We start from the raw sequence: 25367 nt of genomic DNA on the forward strand, positions 1-25367 counted from the left end.
CCTGTATGGTCAGTTGAGCTGATAAAATTAGAGTAAGTAAAACGCAGGTGTTCCTAATCCAGCGACTGTTCAGTTTATCATATTAATGAACACATCAATTAAAAAAGGCCAAAGTTTATAAAGAATGTTTGTAGCTCTAACATCATTCAAATGCCATTCATTCACACTTTGAATCTTTTATTTTGTGACACCTTTTATTGCACCCCCAAGAAAATAATTATAAAAAAATAAATATATAAAGTAAAAAACAAACAAACAAACAAAAAAACCTAGCAAACCCAAAAAAAAAAAAAAAATGACCAAAAATATGACTGCCATCACCAGCATATACTGTTTCTAAAGGATGTTCATCTCTCCATCAGAAGGAGTGAGTGTGTTTTAGTGGGGTAGTGTATTATATACACTGAGAGGAGAGAATGCGCTGTGCTTGCAGGAAAGTGAAGACTGTGAATAAGCCATTTACAGAAAAACAAAAAGCCACAGCGCTCCACTCCGCATGTGCCACTCCAAACACACAAAAACAAAAACACACACACACACACAAGCACTGTATGCTTCCTTCCCCTGCACCTGAACCCACATACATTCAGTCACATATACCAGCTTTCTGTTTCGCTCTCACTCACACATATACACACACACACCACAAACTGTTCTGCCCAGATGCTTCATCAAAGACATGCTGCATGAGTGCTTTCCCCAGCCATAAAAGGTAAAGATGGCGCAAGCAAGCGAGCGAGTAGCTGTAGGTGAGTGCAAGTGATGTCAGTTGACGTTGGGCTGAGACGCAGGCCAGGCCTCAGGGTGTTTCATCTGCATTTCATCCACAATAAATAATCGCTAAATTGCAAATTTTATATTTAGACTTCAGTCTGTAAGTGAGATAAGAGCAGCAGTAAGAGCCAGGGATCGAGAGACCTAGAGAAACTGGGTTTCTTTTACTGTTTCTCATGCCATATTGCCAGGAAGGTGATTCACCAGGTAAACACATCATGTGTGCAGGTGTGAGTAATGTTTATGTGTGTTTGTGTGTGTTAGCGTGTGTGACAGGGCCTTAAAAGTAATGTACCAAGTCATTTTGAGTATGACCCCCACTGAACACACAGCAACACAGAACTGAACCTCAGATCCTATTTAACTGTCTCCCACGGCAACCGCCGCCTCCACCGATTGGTCGTCACATCTTATCTCTGACTGTCAGTCAGTGCAGTCCACACCTCAGGCGTGGTGCCAATCAAATCCACTGATACTGGGCTAAAGGCTCGACATTTTTAGTGAAGCGGGTTAGTAGAATTTTGTTGTTAGGTGCATGGAAGAACAAACATTGATGCTTGAAATTCAAATGAATTTTTTACATGAATATGTTTTCAGTTTTTTTATATAACGTATAATAATAATAGCTCAAAATTCAAACATCCTCCCACTCGTGTCATTTTAATGGTAACTTGCATAGTTTAAAAATGACATCATTTATTTAACAAAAAAATAGCCTATAAATTAAAATATAAATATGCTACATTCATGATTGCTAACATCAAAATTCTAATGTTATGCTCCTGGGGCTCCCCCTAGTGTAATTCATATCTACACCACTGTACTGAAATCAACATGGAGGGGGAAGGAAGATGTGGCTTCCTACCCTCCCCCAAAAGTTACATAGTGCCGTTTCTGCAGTCCTGAGCCCATAGTAGCAGTGACTCTATTCTCCCTATTACAGGTCAGTGAAGCATCACAATGATTTTGAAGCTGTAAAACCAAGGTAAACATACTTTTAATACTATATTATCCCCAAGAACAGAACAAATAGATGCACATGCTTTTGCAGCACTTTTTTCCTTGATGGAATTCATAACAAATGCAGTGACAAAGAAATTCTTCTTACTTGTCATTTTCAAGTTACTTAAATTGTAAGTTACTTTTGTTGAAAAAAATGACAGTTATTTTTAATACTGTAACTGTTACCATAAAATGACAAAGGAGCAGGAGTGTGCACCTAATATTTTTCTGTAACCTAGTATTTCTGTAACATAATGTACTCTGTAATCCCTGAGCTTAACCTGTTTTCTTTAATCCAATGTCATTTTACCTGAGAATAGCGTGACTACATTTTCTTCATTTAAGACAGCGTTTAAAGCTGTTTTCAGCATTCAAAAGCATTATCAATATAGAACTATCAAAATTATGTTTTATTCAATAAACCTATACAAATTAAGAAATGTATAATTATTTTATTGGAATTAAATGTATTAAATGTATGTGTGTTCCTACCTCCAGAATGCTTTATACGTCTGAGGCCATAATTCCATCTGGCCCTACCAAGTATGGTAAAATGAAATGTGAGGAGTTCTGGAAAAACTAAGATTGAATTTCTTTAGTATATGTAAATTGTAGTCTCAACTGAGCCACTGAGTAGCAACATCATGGTTAAAATCAAATGTATGACTCAAAGGAACTGATGAAAAAAACGCCTAACATTCTTACGGTATCACTTTAAAATAAGACTATATTTATAAAGGTTTATAAATGTTTAAACCCTGTTTATTACAAAGTTATTAATTAGATTGTAAACACTTAACAGTCATTAATAATTATTTGTAACACAGAGAAAGAGCTACAGTAACTTCTTTTTTGTGTGTGTGTGTGCGTGTGTGTGTGTCAGAGAACTTACTGAAAATACCAAGATAATGAATAAGCTCCCTCCTCAGAATGTGAATTTAGTCATTTCATATGTTAAGATACACCATATTATCATCAGCGCATAAAAAGACTTTGGTGGTTAAATGATTGAACTTATTAACAAATGTGATGAAGCCAACAGGCTTGGTGTCGACTGATGGAGAAGACAAAGTAAGGTCAGTATCAGGCAATACTTGAGCTTTAACAGTATAGATGGATGTGGGTATGCTATCTGGCAAACAACAGCTCATTGTTGCCCTTTCTATCTATGTGATATAACATTATTCATGACTTTTAATGTAATAATTAATAACCATTAATAAACTGATACTAAACTGACTTTAAAGTCTACATACCAATTTTATTTTTTAAGAGTGGGTACTTTAGTTAAGAAAATCATTTTATATAGAACCCTCTGCATGATTAAAGGGGTTCTGTATGGCACCTAAAACTGTTCCTCTATTGTAACAAGCTTGACATTGTAACTATAGAAGAACACTTTTTGGTGCAATATAGAACATTTTGGCATGATTTCCATTAATATGAATTAGGATTTCACAATACAAAGAACCCTTTAATCATCCAAAGGGCTCCTTAATTCTTCATAATTCTACATAGACCCAGTTTATTTACTGAAGGACACTTGAAGAGCCATCTTTATTAAGAGTGTAATCTTATTCTAAAGCGGTACCCTACTTACAAGCTGCCGACATTAAAATATTAAGCTATTTATGATTTCTTGCTATTCAGGTATATCATGAAAATGTGACAGTAAAGCAAAGCTTTTTAAAATCAGTATGGATCACAGCTGTTAGTTTTTTGTTTTTGATTTTTTTTTTCTTGGTAAGGCCCTGTTTACTACTTGAAATTGCCTTGTGATATGATATGCCCGTAATAATTGACCATTTAGCAGAACATTTGAACGAGTGTTTACAGGAAATTACAGGACTGCTCAGTGTGCCCCCAACACATTCCGCAGAGATTACTGTGAATTGTGAGAGTGCTGTTATAATTAGGGACGCTTGATATTGATACACCAGGCAGGTTTCTAAATGGAAGGCAATTATGGCAGCCTTTAATCATTACCATACTGCAGGGGCCAACACAGAAATAAGGATTACTGCATTAGTGTGTGATCATAAACACACACACACACACGCACGCACACACACAAATATAAACAAAAAAATAAAAAATAAAAATTACATACATTTGATATAATGCAGTATACAATAAATTGAATAATTCACACTCAAGCTCAATATAACTATACCAAGCTCCATCAAGAACTACATCTCTGATTAATGATGTGTAATATTCATATTAGCCCCGGTGCTAATTGCAAATGAATGATTCACAGCTAATGATGTCGTGGTGCAGGATGTCATTCCCTCCTCAACAAAACACCATCAATTCCTCGGTTTATTCCGGAAGAAGAAATTACCTTCTCTTTCTCCTCCTCTCCCCTCCACAACCATTATAAGTAGTTATATGACTGTAGTCTTAAGTAATTGTATCATTAACTACGTAATTCCATGCAATAGTGCTATCATTGTTAAAGTAAATGAAACTGGGGAGAATTTTGGATGCGCATTCTTGTAGTATATTACATACCTTTGTTGTCAGATCAAAACTTTATCTCCATAATGGCCAACTTACAGAAGGAAGAACATCATGTAAAGTTATAGCATTCCAAGTATACAACAGTTCTATCATATTAGTCAATAGGTAAAGAAGAGAAAAAAAAAAAAAAAGTTAACATAGCGATGGGCAATTAATCAAAAAATCAACATTCAGACCTTCTAATCAAGCATAATTATTTTTATTCTGTTATGTCCCCACTGTGTCTTCATGTCCTGTCCCTTTAAAACCATGCTTCCAAGTTGTAGTCATGCCCCTATCTGCCACAGGTTGCATTCAGCAACCTAAACTTAGAGGATGACTGAGCGACTCAACCAGTTTGGGTATAATTAATACGACACTGAACAAAAAGTCAAATGTAAATGGGGAGGAAGAAAAAAAAAAAAAAAACAGCAAACAAAACATAATCACACAACAAAATTATTAAAAAAACATGAGAGGAACATTAGAACATTACAAACAGAAAAAATATCCCATATTTAATACTGGAGCATATTTACAGTACAAGACTCATCACTGAACTATGAGGGTCAAAAATACACAAACTAAATAATCAGTCATTATTAGCAATCGTGGTAAAATGTACAATTAATTTTGATATTGGTTTGCACTAACGTAGCAGAAAATTGATATAAAAAATATACACACACACACAGAGTTTCAGTGTATATGGTTTTGTTCTGACAGTGATGTGATGTATTATGCATAATGCGTATTTTAAGCTGTACCCTCCGTGGAACCATACCTTTAATTACACAGGCATTGCTTGTAACATCTCCACAGAATTAGGACTGTGTTGTCTGGAGTAGTGATCGACTGTTATGGGTTTTTTGATGGCCGATGCCGATTTTTAGACAGTAGTAGTGGCCGATGGCCGATATGTAAAGCTGACATTCCTCAGGCAGTGAATAAACTAGAGACATTATCATGATTTATTTTTACATGAAACCCTTCATATTTGTAAAAATAAAATTGAAAAAAAATGTAGGCATTTGTCTTATTTTTGAAAAAATAAAAATAAATAAATGTTAGTGACTATAAACTGAAGAGTTCATGAGTCCCATTAGTTTTTTTCTATTTGAAATTGTGTCTCCAGGGGTCTACTTTTATCAGGTAAAATTTGGATTTGATACCTCCTACTGATTTGAAGTTATTTTGCTGAAGCAGACAATGGACCCCAAGCTCTCCATAAGGAAAATGTTTCTTTTTACTGCAAAAATACAGTGTATGTCTTGTCTAGACTGAATGTCAACATCTTACAGTGTTTTTCTTTACTTTTATGAGAAACTAGTCTCCTGTCCCTAACCAAGTGGCCATTTACCCCTCACCAAACAGTAAAAAAACCCTTAGGTATGGTGTGTTTTATTCTGATGTACTGAGTTTAAATGACCACAGTGAGGGAAAGGTAGCTAATAAAAGATATATAAGCTTTCAAAACATGTTTATTGACTTGATGTCACGCCCTCGTCCTGTCAGGTCTGTTTTCCCCGCCATGTGCTCTCTCAGCACATGGCTCTGTTTGGTATTGTCCTTGTCTCCCCCCATGTCCCGCCTTTGTCCTGCCTCCTTGTCTGTATTCCTCGTTAACTGTTTCAGGTGTGTCTCGTTTGTGTGTGCATTTAAGTCCCCTTCTCTCACTTCCTCTTGTCGTATCCAGTTGTGTCATGTCTAATGTCATAGTCGTATCGCTCCCTTCAGTTTGTCTGTTCCTCGTTTTGTCTCGTCCGTGCCTCACTTCGTTTCCTGTCATTGTTTTGTTTCTCCGTCGTCATTGAGTCTCACGTCTGTCTTTTTCTGCTTTCCCTCGTTTTGGTTTTTGCCCTAGTCTCTGTTTTGTTATTCCTTGTTGTAAATAAAGCTTATCTGTGTTTTAGCACGTGCCCTGCGAGCAACACAAGCCCCTGCCTCCGTGGACGTCGTCGCAGGTCCCCCTGCCTCCGTGGACGTCGTCGCAGGTCCCCCTGCCTCCGTGGACGTCGTCGCATGTCCCCCTGCCTCCGTGGACGTCATTGCAGGACAGCTTACCACTGCTGCTCCAATGTGCGCAGCGCCTCCAATCGCTTCTGTCCCCATGAAGGTGGCGAACCCAGCCGCTCCTGTCTCTGTAAAGGCGACGAACCCAGCCGCTCCTGTCCCTGTGAAAGCGGCACCTCCAGCCGCTCCTGTCCCTGTGAAAGCGGCACCTCCAGCCGCTCCTGTCCCCAAGAATGTGGCGCCTCTAGCCGCTCCTGTCCCCGAGGAGGCGGCTTCCACGGCTGCTCCTGTCCCCGAGAAGGTGGCATCCGCCGCTCATGCTCCAGCGAAGGCGGCATCCGCCGCTCATGCTCCAGCGAAGGCGGCATCCGCCGCTCATGCTCCAGCGAAGGCGGCATCCGCCGCTCATGCTCCAGCGAAGGCGGCATCCGCCGCTCATGCTCCAGCGAAGGCGGCATCCGCCGCTCATGCTCCAGCGAAGGCGGCATCCGCCGCTCATGCTCCAGCGAAGGCGGCATCCGCCGCTCATGCTCCCAAGAAGACGGCGTCCGCCATACCTGCCCCAGTGATGTCGGCATTCCCCGCCTCGTCCGTTCCAGCGAAGGCGGCATCCCCTGCCACTTCTGCACCCGTGACTGTGGCCCGGTCGCTTCTGCACCCATGACTGTGGCCCCGGCTGCTCCAGGTCGAATCCCTAGAACTGTGCCCAGGCTGGTTCCTCAGACATTTGCCAGTCCTGGGCATCCCCCAGTTGTTTTGGTCTGTCTGTTCCTGTCCTAGTTTCTGTCTCTGTCTTTGTCCCTGTACCTGTGTCTGCCTTTGTCTCTGTCCCAGTCCCGGTCACTGTGTTCATGTCTGTCCCTGTGAACATCCTGGTCCCTGTTCCCCTGCAGAGTCCTGTCCAGTCCCTTGCTAATCCAGTCCCCTGTTCAGTCACCTGCTCCTGTCCCACCTTCTGTTTCTAATCCCGTTCTGTCCCCAGTCTCGTCTCCGTTGTCTATGCCTGTCCAGTCTCGATCCCCATCCAATGTTCAATCACCTTGTCCAGATGTGTCCACTCCCGTCCTGTCTAGTCCGTTCCAGTCCCAAGTCCTGTCTCCTTTTCCCTTTTATCAGTCACCTGTTCAGTCCTCTGCTCTCCAGTTTTGTCTCCAGTAGGTCCCCCTCTTCATTCCAGTGTTTCATCACCCGTCTCTAGTTCTGTCTTGTCTCCGTTTCTGTCCTCTGTCTTGTCCCAAGTTTCGTCTCCTGTCATCCCCCTTTGTCAGTCTCCTGTCCTGTCCCAAGTCCAGTCCCCAGTTTCCGGTCCTGTCAAGTCCCCAGCTCCATTTCCTGTGTCTGTTCCTGTCTTGTCCTGAGTCCTGTCACCCGTTGGTTAGTTGTCTTGTCTTGTTTTTCGTGCCTTCTCCTGCGCCAGCTCCTGGGGGGTTTTGGTTATGCGCCCCGGGAGTTGCGCACTCAGGGGGGGGGGGGCATCTGTCACGCCCTCGTCCTGTCAGGTCTGTTTTCCCCGCCATGTGCTCTCTCAGCACATGGATCTGTTTGGTATTGTCCTTGTTTCCGCCCATTTTCATTGTCATAGTTGTATCGCTCCCTTCAGTTTGTCTGTTCCTCATTTTGTCTCGTCCGTGCCTCGCTTCGTTTCCTGTCACTGTTTTGTTTCTCCGTCATCACTGAGTCTCACGTCTGTCTGTTTTGTGCTTTCCCTCATTTAGGTTTTTGCCCTAGTCTTTGTCTCTGTTTTGTTATTCCTTTTTGTAAATAAAGTTTATCTGTGTTTTAGCGTATGCGTCTGCCTCCGTCAGTCCGCCCTCCGCGAACCCTGAAACTTGATTATTGTTTGTGGCGCTTGTGGCTACCAAATAGAACCATTTGAGTCTCTCTCGCAGTGTCTGGGTCTGTTAGGCGCTGAAAACGTATGCGCTCTGCTGCGTGTTTGTCTCTTGTCCTTGGGGTGCACATCAACATAACTCTGCCCCTGATTGGTCTACAGACTTGATTGACATGTCATTGGAAAGCCTAAGCTATGCGGCAGTAGGTGTGACATGGGTCCACGGGGGTCATATTTAAAATTTGTTTTTAAAATGTGTACTATTTTTTTCCACCAGTACTCTTGACATAAACATGAGGATTACTCAAAAACAGTTTGTTGGAGAGACTCAGATTTAGACTCGTGTTGAAGGGGACTATCTAAGGTAAGCGCTGCTGTGCTAACTTTGTGTGTGAGCCACTTGTGGGCTCTTTAGGCTTTGAGAAGCAGTGGTTTTGTCATTGATGAAGAAGAAACCTGAAGTTTGGGTTATCTTGTTTTTTTGGCTTTAATTCCTTAGTCCTACATTTAAATGTATATCCCTGTGATCCTGAGAGTCTGCCCGTTCGATTGGTGTATAATATGTACACATTGACTCAAACATGGCGCTGTGAAAAATCTGAAAATATGTACTGTCACTAATATTTTTTCATAACAATTTCCAATAACAGCAAAAATACTTATTTATCAAGTGGGATTATATATAAAATGATTAAATCAATGAAAATGTGATTTTAAGCTTTAATTTGGTACATTAATCGTCGACTTTGGACCTGTAGTACTTGAGATATACTGACAGATATAACAATGAGTGATTTTTTTTTTTATAGGCGCCGCTGACCAATGAGCGAATTAAGAGGCTAAATAACGCTGGGTTTCTAGATTACAACTATCAACTTAGTCGTTTATGATGCAGATTATTGAGTGTAGGTTACAAGGAGCAGCCAGTAACAAATAGTGAGAGCTGAAGAAGAGAAAATAATTCATACCATTTTCTCTGATGAGACGGCATGCAGCTACAGGTTGGAGGCTTGTACTCCTTCACTTGTGCTCAATGATGTCTGCCTGTAAGATGGCAAAATGGACGCAAGGGGCGCTCTAACAGCCAGAATGACAGAGCTGCCCACAGCATTACCTGTGTGCATTGAGTAAATATCAGCCTTTTGCGCTCATATATCAGCCGATGCCGATTATATAAAAGATGCCAAAATCGCCTCGATTAATCGGTCAGCCGATATATCGGTTGATCACTACTGTGGAGTGAAGGAGCAGCACCCGATTCCTTTGGGAGGAGTCAGAGAAGTGTTTGCAATCCAGAACTATAATAATAATTCAACGTCATATTCCGACCTCATTTATGCTCTAATAAAAGCCATTAATAAATGCCTCATAAAATTGTTCTAACAGCAAGTGCAAATCCTTCCCAGAAGAGCAGAAATGTGACAAACTTTTTATTAACAGACAAGGTTTCAGAAAACAATGTGCATGAGCAGTGGTCTAGAAAACCAAAAATATTTAATGCTTAGTAATAAAAATTTATATATACACACACACACTGCACTGTGCAAAGATTATGAGATTTAAAAAGCTATTTATCTGAGCAGTAATTGTTATTTGCTAAAAAATCCAACAAACAAAAAACAAATAACTCCCATCTTTAGAAAAAAAATCATATTCCAGTGAGTGCTATTCTGTATGTGAACGTGTTGGTTTAACTTTTTTCAAATCTCTCCTCGTGGCACTCCATATTATTTGAGGTTATCATCCAATACCTAGTTTTACCGGTTAATAAATAATGATTTTAAATAATGTGTGCTGTTGATTTAACAAATTCATGCAATCAAGGAGAATCTGAACAAGACATTGGTCTTCAAACTCACTCACACATACAACTTTATAGAAAAAAACAAAGGATCTTATATTTCTTATTAAATTTTTTTGTATTTACTGTGATTATATATAATTTTATACAAGCACCATGGTTATTGAGAAGGCATTCATTTAAATATATATAATTATCTCAGGTGCCTAAGATTTCTGCACAGTACTGTACATATCTTACAAAATGTAATTATTGTGATGTGCTGCTACAATTTTCATTAATGAAACCATATTAGTAATAAAAACAGGAATTAGAATTCAGCTGTGTTACAATATATTCTAGCATTAGACAAAAGAGACACTCGGTGGCAGGCTTTATAAACTACAGGATTACATCAGAACTCTAAAATGATCCTTCTCACACAATATAAAGTAGTAATCATACTGAAGGGGAAGCATGAGGACAAAAAGCATTAAGACTTGGCCTTCAGTACATTTCCGAAAATAAGCATTGTATACAAAGGATCATCAAATAAATATATATGCATATATATGATAGATAGATAGAGATAGATAGATAGAGATAGATAGATAGATACATACTTTATTGATCCCCAGGGGAAATTCAAGAAATATATGTATGAGTTAAAGTGGTATTTCAATATTTTTTGAGACACACATTAATTTTTGAGATAAACAAAACAAAATTCACAGATGCATATCTATCAGATAAATCAGTTATTTAATACATACATACATATTATATATACATGCAGGGTTAAAAATATAATTATTTTTTAACCATCATACTGATTTTATCGTCTCTACATTCCAGCAGTTTCTAGCAAAATAATCCCCTATCCTTTTAATATTTTAATTTAAAACAAACACTTCCAGAGATATCAGATGTACAGCAATCAAACCTGATAAGTAGATGCAATGAGATCACATGCTGGCCTGCAAGACTAATATCTTTACTTATTTGTAATACAGATTTAATCGGTTGAGGAACAACAGTTTCATGAAGCTCAAACTAAGTCTGATTGTACATCTCTCAGCACAAACTCAATCTAATTGAAGCATGGGGATGCATGTAGCTGTGTTCCGATTAAAATGAAGCCTGATGCAATTACTGTGTTAGTGCGGTTTGTTAGAGTAAGTGTCAACGCTTCCTTTCGAACTCTCCAAACACAGGTTTCTAGTGCCACAAGTTGGAACACTAACACACCACAAGAAAACAGAGTGTGTTGAAAACAACAGCGTACCTTCTTTGGTTTGTGTAGTGGAGGAATTTCCAATGCATTGCAAGGAGGTAAAGATACCACCAGGTCTAAAATATAACAGTGCATTATTTTCTTGTTTGGACTAAGGGAACCGAACTACAAGAAAAAAAAACACACTACCATTTCGTAGGTCCCCCTCATATGGCCAAAACAACTGTGACCCATTGTGGCATGGACGTTACAAGATCTTCGAAAGTATTCAGTGATATCACATGCAAAAAACATTAACAGTAGATCATTTAACTACGTTGTGAAGTGGGGTAACCCTTTTTTTTCCCAGCACATCCCAATGATGCTCAGTTTGATTGGAGTCTAGGGAATCTTTATCATACTCATCAAATTCCATGTGCATTAATATCATCTGTAAATCAAGACCTTTAATGCTGTGTCTAATCAGTGTAAAGTTGACAGCACAACTAAAGTATTCAACTTAATCTATGGACTATTAACTTAATACATAGCTACTTGGTAAACCCTATTGTCTAAAGTAATTCCCTGAATTGGGTGACTATACCTTTTCACTAATATATTGAAAGGTTTCACTCAATTTAACAATTCAGGTTCTTCTTTCTTTCATCTTTCGTTTGTGAAACTGTATAGTTTTGACTTAACCTGTTTCTGTTTGTGATAAAGGTGAAGTTCACGACTGTAATCAAAAACACTTTTTAATAAAAATCAGAGGATGTTTTTTTGCCATTTGCCAGCTCTCCACTCTGTTTGTGTGCTTGAAGATGGGTCTAATGTGGTTACGAAGCCCCAGTGTGTGTATATGAGTGAAAAGAAAAACGATCTCAGTCCAGTATGCTAGTCTCTCTCTCTCTCTCTCTAAAGGCAGAAGTTTTTTAGACAACGGAGAGAACTCCAAACACAAACCTTATGAGGATATTGCTCTTCTCCTGGTCCATAGGTGGGTAATATATACTTATTTTTGCTGTTTAGGATCACTTAAGGTGGAAATGTCTCCAACTCAGGAGATGGCTAACTGCATTTCTGAAAGTGGTACAAAACTAAACACCTCAAGTTACGAATACGTTTCTGCTAATAAAAACTTACAGCCACATACAAATGTTTTTGATTTCGGCTAAATTATTCAGGTTTACAGTGCGGCAATACATCGTTTAACTTGGCAATTGATTATCATCTGGACATTAAAAGTTAAAACCCCAAGAACCCCAAGGGGGTGAGTTGGCCAATAATTTGGCATTCTTTACACAACACTTTTCTTTCTTACACAACCAATATTTTGGTTTTGGCCAAATCTGCTTGCTTGATTTGAGACTGCTACTGATCTTGTGAGATTATATATAGGTCAGGTCTGAAAAACAGATGTAAGGAGATCTGATACCAAGCAATGGATTTCAAAAAATTAAGCTTGGTCAACAGAGTTCAGACTTGAGGATTTCACAGACAGATAACTGATAAATATGCACCTGTTTACCAGACATGATTAATGGATACAGGGTAAATAGGAGTGGTCATCAGATGAACAGAAATCGGACTTCATAAAGGCACACAGAGAGGTCAGATAACTATTTATCTGACTAACAGAGAATTTAGGTTTGTTCAAAACAACAAAAAAAATTGAGACAGAGGCAGACCTCATTTACTGGAATAAAGACAAATGTTTTAAAGCAACACCACGTAGTAACTTTTACTCAAACCTACAGCTTCAAATCATTGTGATGCTCAACTATCCAGTATTAGGGAAAACAGAGAATCTGTCATCACTACTATAGGCTCAGTCCTACAGAAAGTGCAATACGTAACTTTTGGAGGAGGAAAGAAAACACTTAAAAGTACTTAAATGAATCCGGAAGAGACAGAGAGGGATGATGCTGCATTGCAACAGCACCTTTTAACAGTAGTAAATATGTTATTTGCTAAGAAATATTTGTTGTGTGCCTAAATACACTGTAAAAAAATGTCTGTGAATTTTACGGTGGAAAACTGTAAAACCATGACAGTAAATGACTGTAAACTCTAAAAAGGTTGAAAACAGTTTCTGTAACTGTGAAATACCGTAAATACTTTTATCAGCCAAAATACAATTTTTTACATCTCTTTACTGTAAAATATACATTATTTCACTGTTAAACGCACAAACCATTAGGGACGGTACAAGTGTCCAAGGACTGGGAGGAGCTGAGACTCATTAGGGAGCTCCCAGCATGCTTTGCTTCTCCATATTTAATGTGATTTTCAGAGTTTCTCTTTGAGACTTACTGATTTTGGGTTGCATTGGGGTGATCGCTGTGAGTGTTTGTGTTTCTGTGCATGTTATGTCGAGACGTGTGTTGGTCAGGAAAGTTCACCATCAGCCTGTGTTCCGCGTGTGGCACCCAGATACCGAACATTTCTTTAGTCCTTTCAGCAATATCTCCTTTTAAGGGCTGAATACAGGATGCAGTTTGGCTATATCTAAATACGGCTATATCTCAGTCTCCTTTCTTTAATTTGTCACACAATTTACATGTTAATTTTATAGCAAAACAATGTTTCTTTGTTATTTTTATGTAAATACCATGTTTTTACAGTGTATATCTGTTTTTTTTTTAAACAGAAATGTACTGTAAACAAAACAGTCCATAAATGTAAAATGTATGATTGCCAAAAACGTGACCGTATATTTTACGGTAAAATTCTGGCAACCACAGGATTTTTTTTTTACAGTGTATATATACACAATTTTTTTTTTAAATAAATGGAATACAACTAAAGTAAATACTTAACGGTTATTAAATTTTTTCATAACGATTATTTGCCTAATGATACTTGAAAATGTATGTAAATCTGTAGTTTTCGACTGGTTGTGCCTGTCCAGTGTAGCAGCGGAGTCAACAAAGAACTACTGAAAACTTGTTCATAATTTTGGAAACTAAGAGGGCTTTTGGGAGACACTCCTAAAATTGTCCTGCTTAATGCATAAATCACTAAGGTTAATCATTATCGAGAAATACGCCCCTGTCCAGTTCTGTTTAGTGTCATTGATTTTTATAGGAAGGTAACTTGCAGTTGATTACTACAGTAACAGGGTTAAATAGAAATACTAGAAGAGGAAACTGACAAATTTCAGAACACTGACCGGCACAAGCAATAAATTATTTTTGTAAAACTACAGTATGCACATTCACTTCCACAGCATTTTCAGCTAAGGTTCGTTTGAGCTCTACATTCAGTGCAGTTCACACATCGAGTGAGTCATGTCAAAATGAGCCTATTTATTTAACGTGTTATTCCACAGCTGCGGCTAAAATTAGAACCGACTTGCCTCAGAGCCCAGAGTGTTGACTTACCAAATGACACTGTGGAAATACACACATGCTCGGTCTCACACACATACATTTATACAGACTCTCACTTACACACTCCTGTACATGTAACTGTACTTGCATTAAATACTGACCTAGCATTAAAAATACACAAATTCAAACCAAAATAATTTTAAAACCTAGACATATAAACAGACAGAAAAATTATGCTGTGTCATAGTGCTGTGCCATATTGCATTGTTCGTGATAGTCTCGTCATCATTTTTAAAAAGAAAATCTATATCGTGATAATAGTGATATTCTGACTTGCTTACGTAATGACATCATGCAGTTACCCATAACACGGCCTACGTTCTTTACGCGAGTCGTTTAGACACAGTGAAGTATGGTGGAAAGTGGCTCTGAAGCGGAGGACTTTGCTCCAATAAAAGTGGAGTGACTTCAGTCATATGTAGGTGGCTTAGTTACAAAATAACTGATGTACAATAAAACATGGTGTTGTGTAAAAATATAATATATTTAATATAATGAATAGTTTATTTTGTTGCAATAGTGTGTTTTTGAAATTAATAGAGTTTTTCAGTGTTTTATTCATATCGCCAAGAATATTGTTACCGGCAAAATACCCTTAAATATTGTGATATTATTTTAGGGCAATATCGCCCACCCCTAGTGCAGCAGGTAGTGTCGCAGTCACACAGCTCCAGGGACCTGGAGGTTGTGGGTTCGATTCCCGCTCCGGGGGAGTTGGTGTGTTCTCCCCGTGTCCGCGTGGGTTTCCTCCGGGTGCTCCGGTTTCCTCCCACAGTCGTTGGTAGGTGGATTGGCGACTCAAAAGTGTCCATAGGTGTGAGTGTGTGAGTGAATGTGTGTGTGTCTGTGTTGCCTTGTGAAGGACTGGCGCCCCCTCCAGGGTGTATTCCCGCCTTGCGCCCAATGATTCCAGGTAGGCTCTGGACCCACCACGACCCTGAACTGCATAAGTGGTTACAGATAATGAATGAAAAAAAAAGTTTCTGAAATACATATATACTCATCAAGGACTGATTAAGGGCTACTCTGTTTGCCAAATTGTCTACTATGCAATTTGACCACTTTACCAATGAGGTAGCAATGGCTACTCTGAAAGACTAGCAAAGACTTGTTTGCATATAATAAAATACAATGCAATACAATACCTTTATTGTCATTGTAAAAAATATTGAACAAAATTATGGGTGCTACTTTTAATCAGTACCAACCAAATGGCGAGAAACAAGGCAAATAAGGCACAAAGTACACTGCACTTAGAAAAACACCATGTAAAAGGACATTGCACTAATATACAATGAAATAAAAATATAATTATTTAATACATGAAGAAAACAATATGAACTAATTTAGGAAGAATAGAATAAGAATGCAAATATATTTAAATGTAGGAGGATAAAAGGCGATTGCTAAACAAATTAATTACACTGGATCTTAAGAAAGCTCAGATCATGTATGAACTTTTTAACTGCTCCCAAACAGTTTATCATAATAATTTCACTAAAAAGAAGCTGCACCTGCACATAAGCTCCACCAGATGGTGCCTTTGCTTTAGGTGTTAATATACATGGTCTCATTTCACACATGAACTTTATATGATGAATAAGCTGTGGTTTACTCTTACGTATGTGATACCCATCTGTATACAGTCTTGCCCTGTTGTCTAGGTAGAGTTATTTTTATTCTTCCTAATGTGTATTTATTGTTTTGTGTGTTTAGCTTCTGGTGTATTTATCAATGACGTCTCCTGACAAATCTCTCAGTGTATATGTGTAGATTTGGGGAGGTGGGGTAGGGATGACTTGTTCAATGGGTACTTTAAGCACTAGCAATCTAGAAATTGCAGTGTAAATATGAATGACATCTCTGATGATGAATGTTCCTATCATGTTTATGGACATATGGCCCTTTTAGCTGGAACGGCACATATTTGACAGATAAGGGCAAACATGCATACAACGTAGTTCATACATCAACAAGGAGTGGGAGTTTTAATGGCAATCAATTGCATGAATGACCTGGTGGTCCAAAAGTTGTAACGACATGGTCTCATACAGATGTTTTAATACGGACGCTTAATTAGACAGGACCAAACAGCGTTCAATATCGCACCGGTGTCGTACACAAGGCCAAATCTGAGGAGCTAATGGTATATGTTTACTTGCACCATCCGCCCCCCCCCCCTTACATTCCTCTATACTGGATTTTTCTGCTCACCGCACGTGTGCACATCTAGGAGCTTTCTGTACGTGAATGAAGGTGTGCATTCTCTGTAGGACTCTCATGATGTGCCATCCTACTCTTGCCCAATTGGATAGATGCAGAGGGTCCCAGTGCATCGCAACCTGCCATGCACTTTGGTCATGTGACAGCTCGTTCTAGTGAAATGGGTAGATTGGGGTGAGGTGAAGTGGCAGTTGGACACATAGCGTACCAGTAGTTTAGGGCGGATATTTTGTGAAGAATAAACAAGACAGGCAAAACTATTAGGTCTTAGGTTAACAGTCTAGAACTTTCGATAGCGCGTGTGTATATATGTGGGTATGTTGGTCTCAAGGAGTGTGACAAATTCATGGAAATGGTGTACCATATGTGCAATGACAAAGCGCGACAAAGCACCTTAATCTGAATACACCCCCACCCCAACAACACACACACACAAACACACACAAACACAAAGTACAGAACAGTGTTTGCATAAGCACTGTGTTCTGGTCCCCATCTCGGGTAACACTGCTGTTGGGATCTGTGCGTTTTGAGCCAAAACAGACCAAGTAATCAGGTGAACATGTAAACAGGACACTATGTCCTTAGGGAGCAATCTCCTAACACAAACAACAAACACGTTTTTTGTGTGGTATTTTTTTTTTCATACATTGTGGGGCCATTACTTAGACCTCCACTCATTTCAACTTAACCAAACGCACTACGTGCCTGACTCTAACACTCACCTTAAAACATGTCTTCTCCTTAAAATGTAAAGATTTACTTCCCAGTAAAATATACCGTCACCGTCCAACTAAAAACAATCAATTTTTCGGATTATACTTTACTACCTCACTGGAACACAGCAGCTGTTCTTCACATTGTGTGAAAATTTCATAAAGAATGGACCAAATTACTTGGAATGAAATCTTTGTACAATGAATTCCATTGAAAGTTAAGAAGTGTGTTTCCTTCTCCTGTAAAGTTACTGTTTTGGGAGATACATATTTGTCCCTACAATGGGAGCACTCAAACAGATATAGGTCCCAACAGAAGTGGGCAAATGTGAAACACCTGGCCTCAAAGACATAAGACTGATGAGTAGTATTTGTAAGACATTGTTAAGAATTACTAATGCATTTACCCCATTGCAATTGCTGAGTTTGATCACTCCACTTGCATTTACAAATTTCTTCTAACCCCTATATCCTGTTGAGTCTACCCAGAATCACTGAGCACAAGGCAGGAAACACACCCTGGACGGGGCATCTTTCCATCACAGGGCACCACACACAAATTCACTCAAACACAACTATGGACACCTTGGAATAACCAGTCCACCAGCGAGCATGGTTTTGGACTGTGGGAGAAAAATGGAGTGCTCTGAAAAAACCCACACAGACACGGGGGAGAACATACCAAACTCCTCAAGAACAGGGGCTCCAAGGCAGGGTTTGAATGCACAACCCCAGAAGCCTGTAGCTGTGTGACAGCAGCATTACCTGTTGTGCCACACTGCCGCCTGAATATAATTCAGATGTAAGACATTCAGATTCAAACAGTTGTATGAGATTATAAACTTATTACAACACAACTACATAATCATACAAAACACTCATTAAACAAATCTGTAACTAAGAAATGTACAATGTGGGTTTCCTCCGGGTGCTCCGGTTTCCTCCAACAGTCCAATAACACATGTTGGTAGGTGGATTGGCGACTCAAAACTTTCCTTAAGTGTGAATGTGTGTGTGTGTGTGTGTGTGTGTGTGTGTGTGTGTGTGTGTGTGTGTCACCCTGTGAAGAACTGCCCACTCCAGGGTGTGTTCCCACCAGGAGCCAGAAAGCGGTTACAGACAATGAACAAATGTCTTCATTTTTGTGTAGCATAAAATTGTATTTCAAATCTCAAACATTCTCACAGTCGTTGTCACTTTATGGCAATGGTGGCATAGTATTAAAAATGACCATTGTTATTTTTCATTCATTCATATTAAAATAACATTAAAAATTACTTTGAAAATGGCAAGCATGAAATCTTGCATGTTACTTTAGGCAAGGACATAGTAAGATGGAAAATTTTCTTTAGCACTCATACATTCACACAGAGACATACAAACACACACACACACAAACTCCCTTTAGGAATGCTACAACTCAGTTACATGGCTGACAGCGAGTGCTAATTAAACCTGAATAATGGCTTGTGCGTGTTTTGAGGGGGGCCTCTGGAGAGAAGTTTCAGGACTTCCCACCATGTGCTGTAATGTAGCAACAACTCTGTAAAACATAGTTCACAAGTGTGTGTGCGCGCGTCATTGAATATACTATATTTATATATCTTAATCAGAAACTAAAACATCAGAAACCATCAGTACACAAGCACATTACCTGCATTAACTGATGCAAGACACACACTCGTGTTTAACATTCAACACAACACTGCACATGCAATCCACACATTAATGTAAAGCCCAACTACAACCATGATGCACAATACATTGCTAAAAGTAGTGGAGACAGCCGGGTCCAAGATCTGATCTGAAATGTAGTGTATTTATTGTGACTTTGTCCATCTTCTGCTGCAGCAACAGCTTCTAGTCTTTTAAGATCTGCCTATTTTCAATGTACTTTTGAGGATTTGGATAGGCTGGTTAGTTCTGGACCACAAAGTCACCTGATGTGTCCCAGAGGTCATGGATAGTGCACACTCACTCCAGAGAACACAGCTCCACGCTGGGAAGTTTTTATTGGGCAAGGTAACTTGAAGTTTATATGCAACCATTTCATTTCATACTCTTCAGTGGAGATGGAATGAGCTTTGGTTGCACAACCCAGTCTCTCTGTCCACAATAGGTGCAAACTAATTGGGTCCGGCTCTAATCAACTCGACTCCTCACGGCTCAGCGTGCTTAAAGCCTGTCGCTTTTTCACTAGCATGGCTTCCACTGCAAAATGAACCCAGTGACGTTGCCAAACTCCGTCTCTAACAGGAATCGCTGTCTTTCCAAAAACCAAGAACGGCAGCGGAAAAATTAGGAGCTGTTTACTCATCATGCATTTGTGTGTTGTTTTTGTTTTTGGACTGAACATGGCTCCGCGCCCCAGTTCTCATAGATCAGCTTTACATGCTGCACGTTCAGCTTTCACTACAAATTATCTATGGGCACCAACCCAAGGAGCATATAAACCTCTTCAAAACACTTTGAGGTAAAGTTACGAGCTGCCGTTGTGAGTCCAATAAAAATAAATGTGAAAGCTGTTGTAATTTAAGAGATTTAACAAGCTGCGAGTTTGTGCTGGATTTGAATGAGCACTGCCTTTCATGTGGATTGACATGGCACTGGCCAATCAGCACTCTGCAGGGTTTAAACATCACCTTTTAGTACCTACTCAGTTGGAACCCCGGGGGAGTTGGGACTAAAAGCCTACCCAGTTCCAGGTACCAAATTTGGCAATGGAAAATCAAAAGAGCCGTGCCGAGTCGTGTAGGTTCAATGCAGAGGAAAAGCGCCACAAAAGAGCTAAACTCACTAATTGTAAGCGGTGTCTGTTTGGAAATCAAATTCATGATTAATTTAAAATGGTTACTCATTGGTCTTGTCTGACAAGGACAGGAGCAGCAAATCTGTGCCAGAAATTTCAAAGCTTTCCAGACTCCAAAATAGCTCCTCTCATAACAAAAAAGTGTTTTGAAAAAAGTGCTATGAGATCAGAGCACACCCACTGCCCTGAAACTTCCAGGCAGATTTCAAACATGGTTCATTTCTCTGCTATTTATAACACTGTTCGTTGTACAAAAATGCCCCTCTCTTATCAAAAAAGGGAAATACAAAGAAGCAGACAGAGAAAGAGGGAACCTTTTTATATTAATATCACTACAACTGAACTGGAGACTATCCAGTTTTCCACACATACATACAGCCCAACTTGGACTTTTCAGGGTACAAACTGAAAAATAAATAAGTACTGTTTAATTGCCAAAGATATACATTTGGAATCATCTTGTACTCCTTTTAGAGCAGATTTTCATTGTTTGGAGTAGAAAAATGTCCCAGATCAAAATGTATAAGCATCATAAATACACACATGCACACAGATAAAGTGGATCCATATTTACAAAAGGCCAGGAAATTTAAAGTCACATACCTCTTTGAGATTACTGGCTGGTTGCAAAGTAGAAATCTGATTATTGGTTGACCCACGCAAACCAGGAGTTTGCCATTTATCCGTAGGTAAACATGTTGATTGGACCGTGACAAAATCAGATTTTTGGCAGTTATCTGATTATGAATGTAAGCTCAGGCTGTGCCATATGGTATCATTACCAATAATATCATGATCATTTTTTAAATGATAACAAAAATAATACTAAATCTATATGGTGATAATACTAATATTCTGACTTGTTTACGTAATGATTTCAGGCATGTTACCCTTAATATGGCATACGTTCATTACTTGAGTCATTTTGGCACAGTGAAGTATTGTGGAAAGTGGAAGTGAAGGAATATGCTATTAATAAATAAATAAATAAATAAAATAAAATAAAATAAGAAAGGGGAGTGACTTCAGTTGTATGGAGGTGGTTTAAAAAATATCAGATTTTAATACAGTAAACCATTGTATTATGTTAGAAATGCAAAAAGGCTTTATTTAATATATATATATATATATATATATATATATTAACAATACTTAATTTAATGTAATTAATATTAACATAATATTTTATTTTGTTGCAATAGTATGTTCTTGAAATTAATAAAGGTAAAAGTTTCAGTGTTTACTGTGATATCGCCAGGAATATCGATACTGACCAAATACCCTGAAGTTTCATGGTATTCTTTTGGGCCATATTGCTCACTCCTAATGTAAAAACACTCAATTATATTGCTATTTATTGGCTTGCTTCATATCATAATATAAACAAGTATTATTTTGAAAAAACAAGAAGAAATTAATTTAAGGATTATAATTAATTGTACTTATATGTCTTTACAGTGAGAATCACCAGTGTAATATAACAAAAGAAAAAAATATAATTGATACAGAATTCTGGGAAGTTTTACTATGTATTTAGTATGTAATATTTATATTTATAGTTCTAAACAAAGACAAAAACAGACAGTCATATTTGAACAGTACATCGTTCACAAAATTTTGCTTATTGGTCAGGCCTTCAAACACAGCAAACACACACACACACACACACACACACACACACACACACACACACACACAGAACACAGAGGAAGTTTTCGGTTTACTGAGGGTGAATCGTGCATCTGTTTTTCCACTGGAGTGACTAGTTTCCTCTCTCACGTCTAGCACACCTTCCAAAACTAGAAATAGAAACTCAGTATCTTTACGAGTCGTGCTCATAGTGTGACACGCAAAAACCCACATGTGGACAGACATAAACACACACACACAGAGGAAGGGGGCCTGCCTGTTTATAACCCAAGTCTGACCCTTCAGAAGCTGTCTTTTTTTGGTATCCCTCCCCACAGATCTGCCTCCCCCTTTCTTTTTCTGATTCACTCATTCTTTTCCTCTCTTCCCTAAGGCTGGCAAGAGGATCCCACAAAGGCAGGAGCATGCCCCCCACAGGATTAAAGGAGAAAAAAACAAGAAGAACACAGCTCTCCAAGGGAGAAGAAAGAGTGACGGTGAAAGAGAAAGAAAATTGGGGAAAAAAAGATGAAGAAACAGACACAAAGGTGTTGATAATTTGACTGGGAAAGAAAGATAAAATTAGGAACGTAAAATGTAAAACAATAAATGAACAATATAAAAATAATGCCATAGACTAAACATAAATGCAAAACACATTTAATCGGGATTTGTATCAATCTATATTCGATAAACTATGATTATGACAGTGAGGTGCGCACCAAGTACAGCAGCACCATGGCACAACAGGTTTAACCATCGCACAGCTCCAGGGTCCTGGGATTGTGGGTTTGAGCCCCACCTCATGTATCTGCCTGCGAGTTTTGTGTGTTCTCCCTGTGTGCGTGTGTGTGTGTTTCCTCTTCCCACAGTCCAAATACACCATGTGGACAGAACAGAAGTGACCATAGATGTGAGTGTGAGTGAATGTGTGAGTATGTCATGCCCCGTGATGGACCGCTGCCCTGTGCAGTGTGTGTTTCTGCTTGAACCCAGTGAATCATGGTAGGCTCCGGACGAAACTTGACTGAATTAATGAAAGTTACACTTGTCAACAGACCTACAAAGCCGAAAACCACGCATGACAATGACAGTGATAATGATGATAATACATGTATTCTTTTCTATATATAAGATACCTTATTTTTTAGGTCATTTTACCACTGCGGCAGAGAAAATTAACTCAAAATAAGAACAAACCACAGAAAAGTGTAGACTATTCTCAGTTCCTCCATAAAAATAAAAGTCCAACTATCATCACCAACTGACTTGCACCTGCTTATCTGTAGTGGGTTTGTCAGCAAAATGATCCGATGACCCGATTAATAAATGCTTAATACGGTCCATATGGTGAAGCATGCAACAGCATGACACATTTTACACAAAGCTCAAAAAGAGTGGGATTGATCACAATTGAATTATTATGACGTTACTACATTATTGAGTAGTTTTCTGTGCTATGCATGTGCTTTGTAACAGACTGAAAGCAGAGTGAAAACATATGCAGTTGTGTATAGCACATTAATGAACGTTAGATATAACTAATATTATTTATCATTTAGTAATTTCATTTGATCCATTGCATCATTACAGGGCTTAACACTATTCTACCCTTGAAACTATTAATGCAATGTGATACACACACACACACACACACACACACACAGAAACACTAAAAGAAACACTAGGTATGATTTGGTATACCTCTGGTCTAGATTCTAAACCCAGAGCACACACAATACAGAATGAGCAAGCACCATTTAGCACACAACCTCGCACATACATATCCGCCTCTTAACAATAAGAAATCATCCGTTCTGAAATATGAAGACCCGTGTGTTTACACTCAGTGGTGTGAGAGCAGGTTATTGATTTGTTGCAAAGAGGTGAAAATCAACACACACACACACAAAGGTCATTTTTCATTGATTGGCTGGACTAAAATTTGGAATTGTCTGGTAGTTGGATAGTAACATACATGTTCCACGTTGAACTGATTTGTGATGCGTTTGTTCCCTATTTTTATAATGGTTTTTCAAGGTTAGAGGATTAAAATGGTTCATTGGGCTTAAAACCGACAGAAAAATGCCCCTGTTCTATATGTTTGTGAATAAAACTCTTGGAGCTCCACAACTTACATATTACTCATAGTACCATAAGAGAACACAAGAGAACACGGCTCAAAGGTCTACTTAAAGATCCAATAGACTCTGTGTGTAAAGCTAACAAAACAGTAAAACAATGCGTGAATACACTCTCAGAAAAAAAGGTACGGTACCGGTACATAATTTGTCACCAAAGATAAAAACAGTGTAAATGTACCTTTAAAATGTACAGCAGTGGTTTTAAGGTCCAGTTGTGTTTCCTAAAGGTATATTATACTCTCATTTCCATGATTATTTCTAAGATTTCAATAGAGAGTTGTGTAAAATAACATATGTCCTGGAGAAGATACAGGGTGCATGAAATCAACACCTTTTTAAAATTTATATTAGAATTATAGTAGAATAAGGTACCAATTATGTTCCTTAATAACCACCACAGTGATAGTATTTGTGACAGTGTACTAAACTAAGTCCATACACAGGTGTAGTTTTCACTGAGAAAAATTACTATTTTCTACAATTTTCTTTTATGACCAATGTTCCAATTGAGATTTAAATTGCAATTATTCATTAATTCATTCTTTGTCTGAAACCGCTTATCCAGTTCAGGGTCACAGTGGGTCCAGAGCCTACCTGGAATCATTGGGTCCAAGGCGGGAACACACCCTGGAGGGGGCGGCTGTCCTTCGCAGGGTGACACACACTCACACATTCACTCAAACACTCACACCTATGGCCAGGCCTGTTTTTGAATCCAAGAAAATATGAATGTCACAGACCAGACTGTCATTCAGCTGTGGTTGTTGTCATGTACACAACCGGGTGCTGGCCTACTTCTGACTTTTCTAATCCGGTTATTGAAGTGAAACCCTGTTTTCCTGGTTTGTTTATGTTCAGAACGTCCACATTCTTGTTTGTACGTGGCTGAAGTTTAACTGGTCTGTACATTTCTATTCACTGTTTGAACTACCACAGAAACTCATTTGTAACACGAGTTGTTTAGTTTTGTAGCACTTTCTGTAAGGCAGTTAGCCGTCTCCTGAATTTGTAGACATTTCCAACATTAAGTAATCCAAAACAATAAAAGTAAGGCAGAGTTACCCACATATGGAGAAATAGTGCAATATCCTCATCAACCACTCTGTGCTTTTAAATGCTAGGAGTTCTCTCCATTGTCTAAAAAACTCCAGATGCCTTTTTCTCTGCCAAGAACAGAGAGAGAGAGAGAGAGAGAGAGAGAGCACCAAGCAAACTGGACTGAGATGTGTATTTTTATTTTTTTTTTAAACGTGTTGACAGACCCTGGGGCTCCGTAAACACATTAGAATTAATTTGAGCACGCAAACAGACTAGAGAGCTAGCAATTTGTGAGGAAACA

General features: G+C 38.8%; 1 protein-coding gene across 1 annotated transcript; it reads left to right on the forward strand.

Annotated features, from left to right (window-relative positions):
• Nucleotides 1-672: 672 nt before the first annotated feature.
• Nucleotides 673-7185, forward strand: LOC136677675 (keratin-associated protein 5-4-like). Its single transcript, XM_066655270.1, has 3 exons — nucleotides 673-749; nucleotides 1718-1759; nucleotides 6192-7185. Exon 3 carries the CDS (start codon nucleotides 6301-6303, stop codon nucleotides 7069-7071), a length of 771 nt encoding a protein of 256 aa, XP_066511367.1. The 5' UTR covers nucleotides 673-749; nucleotides 1718-1759; nucleotides 6192-6300; the 3' UTR covers nucleotides 7072-7185.
• Nucleotides 7186-25367: the final 18182 nt, after the last annotated feature.

This window comes from Hoplias malabaricus, chromosome Y, assembly GCF_029633855.1.
Source record: "Hoplias malabaricus isolate fHopMal1 chromosome Y, fHopMal1.hap1, whole genome shotgun sequence".
NCBI classification, from domain to species: Eukaryota; Metazoa; Chordata; class Actinopteri; order Characiformes; family Erythrinidae; genus Hoplias; species Hoplias malabaricus.